Source organism: Rhinoraja longicauda, chromosome 11 (genome assembly GCF_053455715.1).
Source record: "Rhinoraja longicauda isolate Sanriku21f chromosome 11, sRhiLon1.1, whole genome shotgun sequence".
In the NCBI taxonomy this organism is placed as follows: Eukaryota; Metazoa; Chordata; class Chondrichthyes; order Rajiformes; family Arhynchobatidae; genus Rhinoraja; species Rhinoraja longicauda.
This window is the reverse complement of record NC_135963.1, coordinates 17,754,775-17,768,082: the sequence shown is the minus strand read 5'-3', so window position 1 is coordinate 17,768,082 and position 13,308 is coordinate 17,754,775. Positions and strand designations below refer to the sequence as shown.

At 38.3% G+C, this 13,308-nt stretch overlaps 1 protein-coding gene across 2 annotated transcripts in view; it reads right to left on the bottom strand.

The window, feature by feature from the left end:
* Window positions 1–1,121: 1,121 nt before the first annotated feature.
* LOC144598052 (MAP kinase-interacting serine/threonine-protein kinase 1-like) overlaps window positions 1,122–13,308 on the bottom strand; it is a 30,967-nt gene continuing 18,780 nt past the window's right edge. For both annotated transcript variants that reach the window (XM_078407933.1, XM_078407934.1), the window contains exons 8-13: window positions 12,202–12,257; window positions 10,065–10,160; window positions 7,301–7,495; window positions 6,215–6,379; window positions 5,157–5,200; window positions 1,122–2,799 (exon numbers count right to left, since the gene is read on the bottom strand). In XM_078407933.1, the coding sequence (XP_078264059.1) occupies window positions 2,601–2,799; window positions 5,157–5,200; window positions 6,215–6,379; window positions 7,301–7,495; window positions 10,065–10,160; window positions 12,202–12,257 (755 nt within the window). In that variant the 3' untranslated portion in view covers window positions 1,122–2,600. The remainder of the gene's footprint in view (window positions 2,800–5,156; window positions 5,201–6,214; window positions 6,380–7,300; window positions 7,496–10,064; window positions 10,161–12,201; window positions 12,258–13,308) is intronic.

The window sequence follows — 13,308 nt, the reverse complement described above, 5'->3', positions numbered from 1 at the left end:
GCTTTCCATGAAAATTTGAATTGAAATGACTGGGAAGGTTTTATTAGATGAAATCTCTTTTCTGGAATCTTTATTTCCGTTTTATTTGTTGAATATACTTGAAAGCAATCAGGCCATGTAATTAAATCTTTGATTTGATTAGTTGCGAAATATTAAGGCAGGTTTCCCATCAACAACTTGAATGAGATGGAAGTGTGAAGAGGGTTATGTAAATCATCCAGCACCTAGATGATCAATGTAAAATATCAATGAAAGGCATCCTTCCCTGCATTCCTGGAGGATCTCCTCACACTACTTTGGTGAAGCATGTGCTGTAAAAGTCATCCCTTGGCACTGAACTATGTGAGGCTTCAACAGAAAGTTAGATATGGACTATAATTTTATGGAGAGGGAAATTAGGAATTGTGAAGCCTAAACGTGCAACCATAACAGAGTAAAATAAGAATTTTGATGCTGCTTTTATAGGAAATTAACTTTGGCTTTTGAAGGTATGAATGTTGAGAAGATAGACACAAAATGCTGGAGTAACTCAGCGGGACAGGCAGCATCTCTGGAGAGAAGGAATGGGTGAGATTTCGGGTCAAGACCCTTTTTCACACCTTCTTTGATTTAAACCAGCATCTGCAGTTCTTTCCCACACTGAATGTTGAGAAATTGGATTATGCAATATTCCCCTGTTTGGAAGTTTACAATGGAGAATTATGTTTCTTAGATTAAATTGAAAAAATGCAGGTTTCCTTTCACAATCATTTAGTTCAGGAAATTTGTCCAAGCACTTCCAGTCAGTATGTCTGCCTTAAAGTAAGATTTGTAGGGTACATTTCTACAGGAATATCTATAGGAAAATGTCCTGCTGTAGGTACAAGATATGTTAAAGGACCTATTCTCCAAATCTTCTCAGTTGACAAGAGCTCAGTCATCCCATATCTCTTAGTGTTTAGAAACAAAAATAACCCTAAATGCAGGACTAAGAGCTATTCTTCTAATATTAATGAATTAATTTCTCTATTTAAAAAAAGTTTGAATTTATATTTTATTAGAAAAGCATTTTAATACAAAAAAATATGCTTTATGTCTTTAGTCTCAATAGGCTAAGCCATTGAGATGGTTGTAGATAATAGTGATGGCTGAAATCAGGTCATAATTCCTCTCTTGTGTAGGAAGGAACTGCAGATGCTGTTTCCATTGAAGATAGACACAAAATGCTGGAGGTTAACAGGTCAGGCAACATCTCTGGAGAAAAGAAATAGTTGACATTTCGAGTCGAGACCTTTCCCCAGACCTTTTCTCTAGAGTTGCTGCCTGACATGCTGAGTTACTCCAGCATTTTGTAGCAATCCTTACTCTTTTGTTCATCAGATCAATCAAGTATGAGAGGGTTGCTGCAAAATAGTTACTCATTGGCTTCTACACCCAAATTGTGATTTCAGCCATGCTGTTATTTATTTTATTAGGGATGGGATGAAAGGTATGAAGAATTCCTGAGAATACAAGATACAGCTTGTTCAATGTAATGTTCAATAAGATTACATGCTTCCATCTACTTTGCTACTCGTTCTCCATAACAATAATATCCTTAGTCTAAACTTTTATTGATCTCAGTCTTGAAAATATTCACGTGACTAAGCATGCAAAACTCCATGAGGTGGAGAATTTTAAAGATTCACGACCATCTGACCAAAATTAATTTTCCATCCATTGAAGGCAGACCAATTAGCCAGAGATTCTGCACCCTTGTTTTGAATCCTACTGCTGAAGTAAACATTCTCTCGGCATCCCAATCTCTCTCATGAACTAGCATGTCTTAACTGAGGCCATCTCCCATTCTTCTAAATCCTTTGTGTATATAGGGCTTTCTTATCTAAACCGATTTTTATAGGTCAATCCGCTCATCATGAAAATCAACCTTGCAAATCTACAGCATCAAAAAGGCCTGTGCAACCTTTACAAACCAGAACTGCACATTTAAATCAAAATAAAGTATCATAAAATCCTTGTGCTATCTCAGCAATACTTCCAATCCCTTACAACAAGGATTTTATTAGGTTGTAATCACATTATTGGATCTATTAACCTGCAGTCTTTTGTTCAGTTAAATATGATGAGCTTCAATAATGCAAGTGTGTACCTCACACAAACCTGAGGAGTTGACTTCTTCTTAGTGATAATGTACATACATCACTCCAACTTGAAGCATTATCTCCTTCTTTCTGAATTGACATGTATATATATATATATTACACAAACTTAAAATACAAAATATTTCAAAGTGATGCAAATATCAAGATAAAAATAAATATATTATAATCCTCTTTTGTAAGACTTTGCATGCAGTTTAAAAATAGAATCACACAAGGGTACCTCGTATAAAAATATTAAAATTAACTGAAGTGTTACAGACTGTGCATTATTGTTTTGCTTAAATAAACATTTTCACAAAATGAAGTACAACAATCCATGTATGAAATCCCATTCTAACACAAGCATGATTTTGATTCCTGTACGAGGTACGCAAATATATGCCAGCTCTATATTAGATTAAAAATAATTCATATCTGTTAAGAAGCACCATCACTGACACTTATTCCTGGTGTGGTAACTTATGGGGGAGATTTTGCAGCCTCTGTCTTGGCCCTGCGTTTAGCAAGTCTGGAACTGGAGGGTGGAGAAAGTCGCATGGAACAAACAGTCTTGATGATGACGGGCTCTCCTTGCATCTCCTCATCCTGCTGTGAGAGTTGCGTGTTGAAGGCAATGGCTTCTGCAGCAAAATGAGTCAGGTCCTTTGTGCTGTTATTCCTAGGGAAGGAACAATCCAGTCATTTAAAACTGCCCATACATTGATGCACAATACTGTTTCAGTTGCACTATGTGATCTTGACATAGGCAAGTAAAAGCTTTATTGATTAAAGGATATTACTGCACAAATGACAAGTTTGGAATATTGTCCTATCATAAAATATTTTTACAAGGTCCTGTCAATTTTCATTTATGCAATCAGAAAACCAGAAATCTGCTTCAATGAGTGTGGAGTCAGAGAAGATACATGTTCCATAAAAGATGCAAGAAAGATTGAGGTAAAGATGATGCAAAACCAAAAAGATCATTGGTATTTCAAACAGTTACTTTTTTAATATTCATTCAGGCGATGCAAATGATGCTGGAAAATACTACCCTTATTATCTATTCCTAATGTCCCTGAGGCAGTTCTTAGTCAACCAGACCAGTACGTTTGCAGTCAATTACATATAAGCTGCTACGAATGTCTACTTTGAAGGGTACTGATGAACCGGATACAATTTTTTTAACAACCCAATATTGGCAAGCTATTCATTCCAAATTTATTCAAATTCTCAGCCATTCTGGTGATTCAAACCCATGTCGCTAGACCAACAACCCAGGCCTTTGATTGCTAATACAATTTAGCCATTGTGCTGGTGTGCCCTATGAAGGCAAGACATGAAAAACATCCTCTTGCTGTACATAGATAAAGCAAGCAGAATTAAACACCAAGTTGAATTAAATATAAGATTTAGATTGATTAAAAAAGCTCTCAACATCAAAAAATCTTCAAACTAAACAAGCTATTTTTCAAAAAAGAAGTGTAAACACCTGGAAGTTCCAGTAAATTAGAAACATGCCTAAACGGTTGTCAAAAAAGATACAAAGTGCTGGTATAACTCAGCGGGTCAGGTAGCATCTCTGGAGAACATGGATAAGCGTCGGTTTGGGTTAGGTGCCTTCTTCAAACTGACGTCTCTGTTTGTTTGGTAAGAACTTAGTATCTCACCGTCACTCTTTCGTATCCTGTTACTGACTTACTAAAACCCTATGTTTAGTAGGCTTGGCTTGTATGGCTACCAAGACCCTATTATCTAGCAGGCTCCTGGTGTCACTGAAGCATTACATCAGTGCTGGGTGAATTATACTCATAATTCTGGCCCCTCCCATGGCTCCTCCCAGTCCATATAACTAAGCCGAGTATTATCTAACGACAACCCCCTGGTGTCCAAAAATAATACAGCAGGATACAAAATATGCTAAGATAGCTAATAAACACAAAATGGCTCCTACACATGTATTGTCTTTCTGATGACTGGTTAGCACACAACAAAAAGCTTTTCAATGTACAAATCACAATAAACTAAATTGAACTGAAACTGAACTGAGTAAACACACGTGGCTGTGGTAGCAAAGTGCAGGTCAGAATAAGGTTGAAGAGGAAGAGAGCAGCAGGAATTACAGAGAGGGAGTAGTGTGAGAGGCTCTCACAGAACTCCTGTTGGAAAAAGGAAGAGAACTTCTTCAAAGTAGGCATATCTTTAGAAAATTTTGCAGTGGAGCAGTGAAATGTAGACACAAGGAACTATGGATGGTGGTTTACCAAAAATGAGACAAAGTGCTGGAGTAACTCAGTGAGTCAGGCAACATCCCTGGAAAACATGGATAGGCGACATTTCGAGTCAGATCTGAAGAAGGGTCCCAACCTGAATCGTCACCTATTCATGGTCTTCAGAGATGCTGCCTAAACCGCTGAGTTACTTCAGCACTTTGTGAAAATGAGCAACCATGCAGGATGTAAACACAAAGAACTTTAGATGCCAGTTTACATAAAAAAGGTAAAGGCTGACAAAATTACCACAAGCAACTACAACTGCTTTGCTTACATGCTACGTGAAATATGTAGATACATTTAAATAAGAGGGCTGAGAAAATGCAAAACCACTTGATTAAATACATAAATAAATAAAGTAAAGCATGCAAGTAAAAATGTAGGACAAACATATACATGAATGGAATTAGTATAGTTAAAGACACCGTCAAGAATGCTCGATGCACGATGCCTACGATATAATACTCCATCTGCAGGGTAACCTCTTTCGTGCTTCCATCTTTCTCAAATAGTAGATTGAATGCTGCATTTATGGATGGTTTGCAATGAAATAGTAGTTTAATTCCATATCTTCTAACAATATAGAACTATATAACCTCTGGGACAGAGAACATTATATGAAACTTTATGGCGTGCTGGCCATTTCACACGAATGATAGTCTCATTTTGAATCCATGGATATAGGTTCAAGTGATAGAAGCGGTGCAAAGCACTATGAGGATTATCCCTGTCTGAGATAATGAGAGAATAGATCACTACTTGCCTCTGCAGAAGTTCTGGTGTGGGTAGGCGTCTTTCTGGGGCATTCTACAATGAAAGACATAATACGAGGATGAATAATTTGTTTTCCTTACAAAAGCATTCTTCAAACTAGCTTAAAAACAAATAAGACAAACTCATGAGTGCAGAATTTTAGTATCGGACAAGTAAAATATATTAGATTTGGCATATTTTTCTACTGAATAATGAAAAAGATACACTTACAAAAACTCAGATTTCTCAAATTCTGTTAAGCTTATGGGTAAGTACAGTAGAACACAAATATAGTAATTAATTAATGATCACTGCAATCAAAAGTAGTCACGTGATCATTAATATTTTCTTGACATACATTTTTTTAGTTGTAAAACGACTAAATGATTTGTATTAAAAACACAAATTAAATGCTATTTAATGGCAACTGACTTTTTGTTTCACCACAGGAATGGCTAAAAGAGGAAAAGACTAGAATTTATGTATTAGCTGCCACAACCTCAGGACATGCCAAAGTGATTTGCCACCATTAATTACTGCAGTGCTGTAGAACAGTCGACAACCAAAATGCATAGCGAGTCTCAGAAACAGCATATCATCTGTCCTAGTAATGTTGACAGAGGGATATTATTAGTCCAAAGACTGGGAATCTTTTATTTGCTTTGAAATAATGCAATGCTTTTATAACCATTATCTCACCACTCATACTTTCTTAAATGTCAAATTACAAGTTATAGAAAAGTGTGGTTTCTTTGCGAGATCAGTGTGTTATGTACATTCGGCACCAAACAATCGCCCACATATTAAAATAATGCAAGATTTTGCATTTTGTGAAATAGCAAACATTAAATATTGGTTATAGTTAACTTACTAGCCTTTCAGTTGTCCACCTCCCCAGCTGCTTCAAGGCCGGACCTAATGCCACCACCACCAGCCCACACATCCAAAAATCACAATGAAATCAATCACTATGCAATCCTACGATGCATATTTTACGGACCAGATTGCAAAAGTTAAAGGCAGTGTCAGCAAACCTTTTCAACGCAATTTTGTTTCCTTTGTACTTACCCCCTGCACCCATGAATGTTGAAGAACTTGTGCTGCACCGAGTCTATCCTTCGCATCACGGACCAACAACTTGCAAATCAAATCCTTGGCGTCATTAGAAATGTGTGCCCAGTCCTTTTCTGGGAAGTCATATTTACCTTCCTGTATACGCTCAAATAATATGTTCTGGTGGGAAGGAACATCATTATGATCTCGGTATTATACAATACATACTACTAACTATAATTTAAAGTTTGAACACCCAAGAATCTACCTCCGAAGAATTCAATTTCAGTTTGATTTCAATTTTTAATTTCACTAAAACTGTTACTACTTCTGATATTGTTGCTGTAATTTTCATAATTTCAGAGAATCTGTTCAATATATTTTCTTATTTGCTTTCTTAGCATATTGTTTTTATTTTTTTCTTTGCTTAAACATCCAAAATTTAAAAACAGAATAAACGGAAGCGCTGATAGGTTAAACTTTGAGTGAGCAAAGTCAGTGAAAATCAAAGGGGCAATCCAATGAATTTATACCAAGAAATATTTGGTCTTTGCACATGAGCTCTGTTCAAGGATCTCAGGTTCCAAACTAGTGAAGAACATGGTAGGAAATATAGCCTATTGTGAACTTTGTGTTGTTAAGACAAGGACTAATATCATTAGAAGAAAGAAGCTCTAACCAAGCCAACAGAAAATGGAGAGAGGAAGATAGTTTTGAGGTGTCCAACAAGGTGAAGGTGTGAGGAAAAGCCGTAGAGTGTACAGAGTTGTTGTTGAATTAATTAAAGATGAGGAGACGTAGGGAATGAAATACATTTGCCACAATATCCTGCCATCATGCAGCTCATTCATGGTCAACTCCTGGAACACAAAATACTATAATTAAATGGTGGTATTAATCTAATTACCATCATTGGGATTGTTTACTGGAAATACAGCGATATCTGTACCATTCAACCCAAATCAAAACATTGATATCAGTTACAGCCCCTTTCTGTAATAATGACCTGGTTCAATCTTCATTAACATTTTTTTAAATAAATAAACCTTGCTCTTAACAAACTTGACAAACGATCACCTGCAGATCTAATTTATTGCTTACCCGACAAGCCCTGCAGGCCTCTCCTCTGTCCCAACCGCAGTCGGTTCCACAATTCCCCACGAAGGGTGGGTTCCCACTCAGCATGATGTACAAAATTACCCCAAGACTCCACAAATCGCAACGCTTATCATAAAATGACGCTTCCTCTGTAAATGTCTCAACCACTTCAGGAGCCATGTATTCCACAGAACCACACTAGGGACATATTAGTAGTCATTAAAAGTTAAACACCAAAATAATTAAGCAACAATTTTTATAATATCAGGGCTTGAGTAATCAAACTACATTAGTATTTTGGGTGCTTGAAACTATATACTCTTTAAAAAAGAAAGCAAAACACTTGTCATATGGATAAGTAGGATAATATATAAAGTTGTTTAATATTTTACAAAATATCTTGTAAACAAAGTTTGCAAAATCAATATCTTAACAGAGCTATATTTAATTTATCAAAAGAACACAATTTCTCCCAGATTTGGAACATATAATTCAATCATGCATGAATCAGCACCGCAGGGCATTTTGACAGAATGGATTCAGAGAGAAAAATTAGTTTTGCATTCAAAAGAAAACAGCATAAATATAGCCTTGTTTCAATGAACTTTATAACTATTTACCAAATACCACTGCAAGGCAAAAAGCTGATTCTGGAAGCCCTTAGATTAGGAGCTGAGGAAAAGATACCTAACTAAGTTTTGTCATCAGTGGGTGAATGAAAGGTGTTACTTGTTCATCACACCTCCACCTAGACACATCCTATGAGCGTTTCAGGTGGAGATTGTGAAAGACCCAAAACAGATTTATTTTCTCAAAAGAGAATCTAAGATCCACATGAACAGTGATGATTGGACTTAATCGATTAAACTGAAGAATCCTCACCAGACACTAAGAAGAAATTGCAAACTAAAATAGTTAATTTAATGCTAAAATATGTATGGAAAGTTAAAAAGAGAGAGAGAAACTGCTGATTTAAAAAGTTTAAGGTGAACAGAAAAGTAAAGTCAAGTCAAGTCAAGTCAATTTTATTTGTATAGCACATTTAAAAACAACCCACGTTGACCAAAGTGCTGTACATCTGATTAGGTTCCAATGGGGAAAAAAAATGAAACATACAGTAGCACGCAAACAGTTCACAGCGCCTCCTCAATGAGCCTCAAACGCTAGGGAGTAGAAATAGGTTTTGAGGACTCTAGGCAATTCTAAAAATCTCTTAATTATGTGTGAAGGAAAGAGATGCCAAGTATGTAAAACATACAGAGCAAGACCAACTGTTTGGAACTAATTAACAATCAGTATATTGAAATTTAATTTGTATTCAAAGGAACAAGCATCAAATATTTGGCATATTTATTGGTTAGGATAGCAATTTCACACTATTCCAACATGATTCAAGGGCAACTCGCTTGTTGATATACTGTTCTAGCAAAGTTTCTCTCAGTGATGGGCAGTCAGATAACAATTCCACATACGTATATCCCTGCTGAAAGTTCCTGTCTCATTTACTTTTCACTATGAGGCCACAGACACCATTTTTTTTACTATCAAGTCTTGAACACATCTCATTTCTGACAGCGAGTATAGTAACATTCTGTGTGGTGGTAGAATCATTCGTCTTCGTCACTAGACATCATTTAAACACACCATCAGAGTCAGTCAGACATCATGGAAACAGGCTCGTCAGCCCAGCTCATCCCTGCTGATTAAGACATTCATCTATGCAAGTCCCATTTGCCTGGATGTGACCAATATCTATCCCATTGACACATTTGTTCAAATGTCTTTTAAATTGTGTTATTGTACCAGCCTCAATCACCACTTTTGCCAGTTTGTTCCTTATATGGACCACCCTCGGAATGGAAAAAGTTGTTGGACGTTCCTATTCAACCTTTCTCCTTAATTCCCCAGCACCTTCTCAATTCCCCAACCTGGGAAAAAAGCAGTGTGCATTCACCCGATGCCCCTCGTGATTTTATACACCTTATAAGATCACCACCACCTCCTACACCCCCAAAAATAAAGTCCCAGCCTTCCCAACCTCTCCCTCTAGCTTAGTTACTCCAGTTCCGGAAAAACATGGTCATAAATCTTTTCTGCACTCTTTCCAGTTTAAAGGCATCTTTCCTATAGCAGGGTGACCAAAACTGAACACAGTACTCCAGGTGCAGCCACACCAATGTCTTGCAACATAACATCCAAACTTCTCTACTCAATGCCCTCACTGTTGAAGTTTAGCATGCCAAAAGCTGTTCATCTGTGGCACCATTTTCAGGGATTTATGTACTTGTTCCCCAAAGTCACTCTTTTCTACAGCACTCCCAAAGGCCCACCCATGTGAAATTCTTACGCTCGTTTTGACAAAATGCCATATCTTGCACTTATCCGAATTGAACCTCATTTGCCATTCCTCGGCCCATCTACCTTGCTGATCAAGATCCCACTCCAATTCTTGATAACCTTCTTCGCTGTCTACGATACCACCTATTTTAGTGTAATTTATAAACTGACTAACCATTAATATGCTCATCGAAATTGTTAATCTACATGTTACACATTTCTCCAGTTTCAAATGTGAATGAGTCTTGAGTGCTTTTACAAGGAAATATTTGACATTATTTTAAAAATGCTGCAATCCTTTATAAGATTATGGAGAATGTGCCACTATGACTGCAGAAATAACAATAAATTCTCTACACCGAGGGCCAGAAAATAATTAGGGAAAATACTGCTTAGATTATAAGCAGAAAGTGTAATCATATTTACATACCGGAGTCATCAACTCAGGAGTGGTTATAGGAGTACATGCACTGCTTAACTTCACACCACTACCAAGATCAAAGTCACAAATCTTCACCGGGGATATCTGTGAATGTGCAGAGAAAAGGAGAGTTTCAGTTTACTGCTTAAAATCAAATTGTCAAATTGGCATAGCTCTTAGAAGGAATTGAGAATTACTTGTTTTTAAATTCAAGCAGCACCACCCAAAGGCAGGAATGATGCAAATTTCAGCTCAGATCAAAGGCAGCCTACTGAAATGGGAGATCTCACACCAGTTCCACTATTAATGCTCAAGATGAGTTAGTAGGAAAGAAACCAATTCTACAAATGGGTCATACATGTTCCTGGGCCAGAAATCTGGCTCCAATTCCTGCCCTCCCCACTCTGCAACAGGAACCTGGTTGAGGTCTCACCCCTCCACTGATGCTCCCACAACCATGAAATGGTTAAACTGATCTCATCATCGCATGGCTCCTTGTAGAGTGCATCACCAAGGTATTGTTTATTGGCTGTCTGCGAGGGTTGGTCTTAGGTGGTCTGGGGCAAACAGTGGGAACAGTCATCAATTGTACATGCGGATCAGGCTGCATCCTGGCCGGCACAGTGAGTACAGGCATTCGTGAGGACTTCAGATGGCTGCCACATGTTTGCAGATGGTTGAATCCTATTGGTGTTGTAATTAGTGATAGAAGCAAGGAAGCTGAAGGGTTTGAGGGTGGATGAGTCACCTGGACCAGGTGGATTACACCCCAAGGTTTTGAAAGAGGTAGCTGTAGAGATTGTAGAGGCATTAATAATGATCTTTAAAAATTATTATGGTCAGGAATGGGTCCAAAGGACAGGAAAATCCCAAATGTTACTCCATTGTTTAAGAGAAAACCTTTGATAAGGTGCCACATGGGAGGCAAAGGAAGATGAGAGTCCATGGTGTCAAAGGGCAGATACTAGCATGGATAGCAGGTTGGCTCAATGGCAGAAGGCAAAGAGCGGCTATAAAGGGGACGTTTTCTGGTTGGCTGCCAGTGACGAGCGGAGTTCCGCAGGCCTCGGTGCTGGGGTCGCTGCTTTTCGCGTTGTACATTAATGATTTGGAGGCTTTGTGGCAATGTTTGCGGATGATACGAAAATAGGTGGAGGGGCAGGTAGTGTAGAGAAAGCAGGGACTCTGCAGAAGAACTTAGATAAGTTGGGAGAGTGGGCAGAAAAGTGGCAGATAGAATATAGCGTAGCCAAGTGTGGAGTCAAGCATTTTGGTAGTAGGAATAAAAGCGTAGATTATTTTCTAAATGGGGAGAGAGAATCCAGAAATCAGATGTGCAAAGGGACTTGGGAGTGTTGGTGCATGATTCCCAAAAAGTTAATCTGCAAGTCGAATTGGTAGTAAAGAAAGCAAATGCAATGCTAGTATTTATTTTGAGAGGGCTTGTGTACAAAAACAACTATGTAATGCTGAGGCACTATAGGGCACTGATCAGGCTGCATTTGGAATATTGTATGCAATTTTGGGCACCATATCTGAGGAAGGATGTGCTGGCTCTGGAGAGGGTCCAGAAGAGGTTTACAAGAATGATCCCTGGAATGAGCTTGTTACCATAGAGCCATGTGGCCAGGCAGAGAGTTTAAGACCATAAGACATAGAAGCAGAATTAGGCCAAGTACTCACTCGATTAGAAAAAGAGTGATCTTGGATCCCCACAGTGCAAATGAAAATCTATTGTTGAAGATCTTTCAGTCACATTATAAAAAAAGAAGTGAATCAATCGAAGTTTACATATTCCTACCTCTGGCTTCAGAGCAAACAAGGTTGACAAAAATGAAGAGACCACAGAATACATCACCAAAACATATTCTGTACATGCAAAACTCAAATGGATGGAGATACTCAATGGCTCAAGCAGTTTGCTTTATTGATTAAAGGAGCTAACCATATCTTCTGCATACATCAGTTGTGAAAATGAGCCACAAGGAGCAGAATATTGATGAATTTGAGAATACTGCACAAGCAGCTGGCTCAGCTTTCTAGCAGCTTTCAGTGGTGCAAACAAACGTGCAGCATGGACCTTTTTGAAATGCATCCAGTATGAATCCATGTCACACATTTAAAATAGGTACAACAGACATTTTACCTGTTCTGCAAATTCACACAGGATGTTCTCTGGCTTCAGATCTCTGTGCGCTATACCTTCACAAGAATAAACAAAAAGTAGATGATATAAGACAAATAGGACCTCAGGAACCCAGTTAAGAAATCTTAAATTTTACACTGATCTGGCTATAACCTTGCAACTCGCTACCAATCTGCATGATTACAATTAAATTCATCAATATTTTGGATTTACCTCCAGTATTGTATAATTTAAAATAATTCTGTGTGCTGTGGAAAAACAAAGCAATGAATATGTTTAGTTACAGGCATCACCAAAACCTGGTGTGAACAATAAAGGAATGGGGGTGGGCAGATAAAACAAACTGTTTGGAAAAACAGTAGGGTACTTGACCCAAGAATGGTCACCAGAACCAGAAGAGGAGAGAACATCGGGCACAATACGAGAGGGTATTTATATTTATTTATTTATGGGATGTGGATACTACTGACAAGACAACATTTATTGCCCCTTCCTATATGCCGATGAACTAAGGCAGTAAGTAGTTCAGTGTAAGTCATAGTCTACCCTCCCCTTCCACCTAGATTCCTTCCACTTGCTTCACAATTCAGAACTCTTCAAACCTTTTGTTACACACCTCTGGGATTTTTCACCATATGCCTTTCAACCTTCCCCCCCCCCCCCCCCCCCCCCCCCCCACCCCCATCCAGTATTGTTTTCTTTCTCACCAACCACTCCTCCCTGCCCCCCACACACAATCAGTCTGAAGGGGGAAAAAAACTCCAGATGCTGGTTAAAATCGAAGGTAGACACAAAATGCTGGAGTAACTCAGCGGGTCAATCAAAGCTGAAGAAGGGTCTCGACCCGAAACGTCACCCATTCCTTCTCTCCAGAGATGCTGCCTGACCCGCTGAGTTACTCCAGCATTTTGTGTCTACCCAGTCTGAAGGGTCCTGATCTGAAACATCACCTATCCATGTTCTCTAGGGATGCTGCCTGACCAGCTGAATTACTCCAGCACTTCGAGTCTTGTTTTGTAAACCAGCATCTGCAGTTCTTTGCATCCACATCTTACTGTCTAATTTGGCTTTTGCATATGTGTTAACATTTTTTTTTTCTCAAGTACT